We start from the raw sequence: 1,487 nt of genomic DNA on the forward strand, positions 1-1,487 counted from the left end.
TAACTGGACATTGTTAGTGATTAATATTAAATTTTTTTGTGTTATTGTTACATTCGTTGCGTCATACTTTTTCATATAATCTTATTTTATTTAAAGAAATATTTCTTTTTATATTACTTTATACAGAAACGACGGGAAGAATGCGAGAGAAAGGCCAGGCGAGGAGAGATGGATCCTCGTTTAGAGTTCGCTTTTCAACTCTTAATGGATGCAACGCAATTATCGCGTCACGAAGTCATGGACCATGTCTTCGAGGATGACATGTTGGATGAAATTAATCAATTGTTTGTGCCGCATATGAGATCTACTCTTGTTTGGTACTATCAAGAGGTTGAAGAATCAGAACCTCCAGCTGATACGGTACAAAATTGATGATTGTTTGGTGACAAATAAAGACAAAAATAATCATGAGAATTTCATTAAAGGTGCAGCCAAAGACTGTTACATCTAGATCAGTCCCAAATGCAACGGCATCCAAAGTAAAGGAACAAAAAGAATCAAAGGAGCCACCAAAGAAGAAACTTTTTCTAACCGATGGTTGGCAAGTGCCTTGCACAGGCATCTGTATTTATATGTTTAGGTAATTTAAAATTATAATATTGCATTGAGATGCTTGTCATTTATTACATATTATCTCTACAATATTTAAAAAATTTGCTGAGAAAGCAATATTTAATATTTTATATCCTAAAAAATAGTTAAAATTTCTATTTCCTCCTTAAAATATTTAGAATCAGTGTGTCTAAACAATTACCAGAAGAAGGATTTCAAAAGGATCTTTACACAGGTGTGATAGATACAATGAAAATAGGAATAATAACTTCTGTTCAGCGAATTGTGGAGCAAGTATTTATGGATGCGTTAGCGCATCCTGGTGTAGAAGGTGAAGATGATTGTTCAATGATTAAAAGTCTCCTTTTACCAGGCTTAAGATCTTTTTGCAGCGCTCTTAAAGGTACTTTACAAACTCATATAAATCTCATTTTCCATATCAAGATAACATTTACAAATTGTTGAAAATTTATACATAAAAATAATATTTTATTTTATTTTATTATAATTAAATATTATAAAGATTATAAAGATAAAAATTAAATATTATAAAAATAGTAATTTATTTTCAAAGTTTGTTTTATTTGTTATATATGTGATATTTATATAGTTTGCGAAAAGGTAGCACTTGATGGTAGTATATTCAATGATGGCGAGTCAATGATGCTGGAAGTGCACAACTTTGAAGAAGCAAAGGCTTTTATAGCGAAAGAAAATGCTGTAGAACGAATTGAGCAAAGAATAAAACTTTGGATAAAAAAACTTAAAGATTTTATGGCGGAAAGTAAACAAGTTAAAAGAGAGAATGATATCTCTGGACCGCAACAAGAACTCGAGTATTGGAAACGGCGGGGTGCACAATTTAGTCAACTAGTCAACCGTTTAAAGGTTGAATTATTTACCATCTCTATATAAAATTTTTATATTTTATTTAT

At 30.6% G+C, this 1,487-nt stretch overlaps 1 protein-coding gene across 1 annotated transcript in view; it reads left to right on the forward strand.

The window, feature by feature from the left end:
- Window positions 1-1,487, forward strand: part of LOC108688171 (dynein heavy chain 5, axonemal) — a 22,307-nt gene that overhangs the window by 425 nt on the left and 20,395 nt on the right. Inside the window, exons 2-5 of the mRNA XM_018194317.1 lie at window positions 127-360; window positions 426-580; window positions 732-955; window positions 1,163-1,440. Of these exons, the coding sequence (XP_018049806.1) occupies window positions 127-360; window positions 426-580; window positions 732-955; window positions 1,163-1,440 (891 nt within the window). The remainder of the gene's footprint in view (window positions 1-126; window positions 361-425; window positions 581-731; window positions 956-1,162; window positions 1,441-1,487) is intronic.

This window comes from Atta colombica, unplaced genomic scaffold (genome assembly GCF_001594045.1).
Source record: "Atta colombica isolate Treedump-2 unplaced genomic scaffold, Acol1.0 scaffold226, whole genome shotgun sequence".
Classification (NCBI taxonomy): Eukaryota; Metazoa; Arthropoda; class Insecta; order Hymenoptera; family Formicidae; genus Atta; species Atta colombica.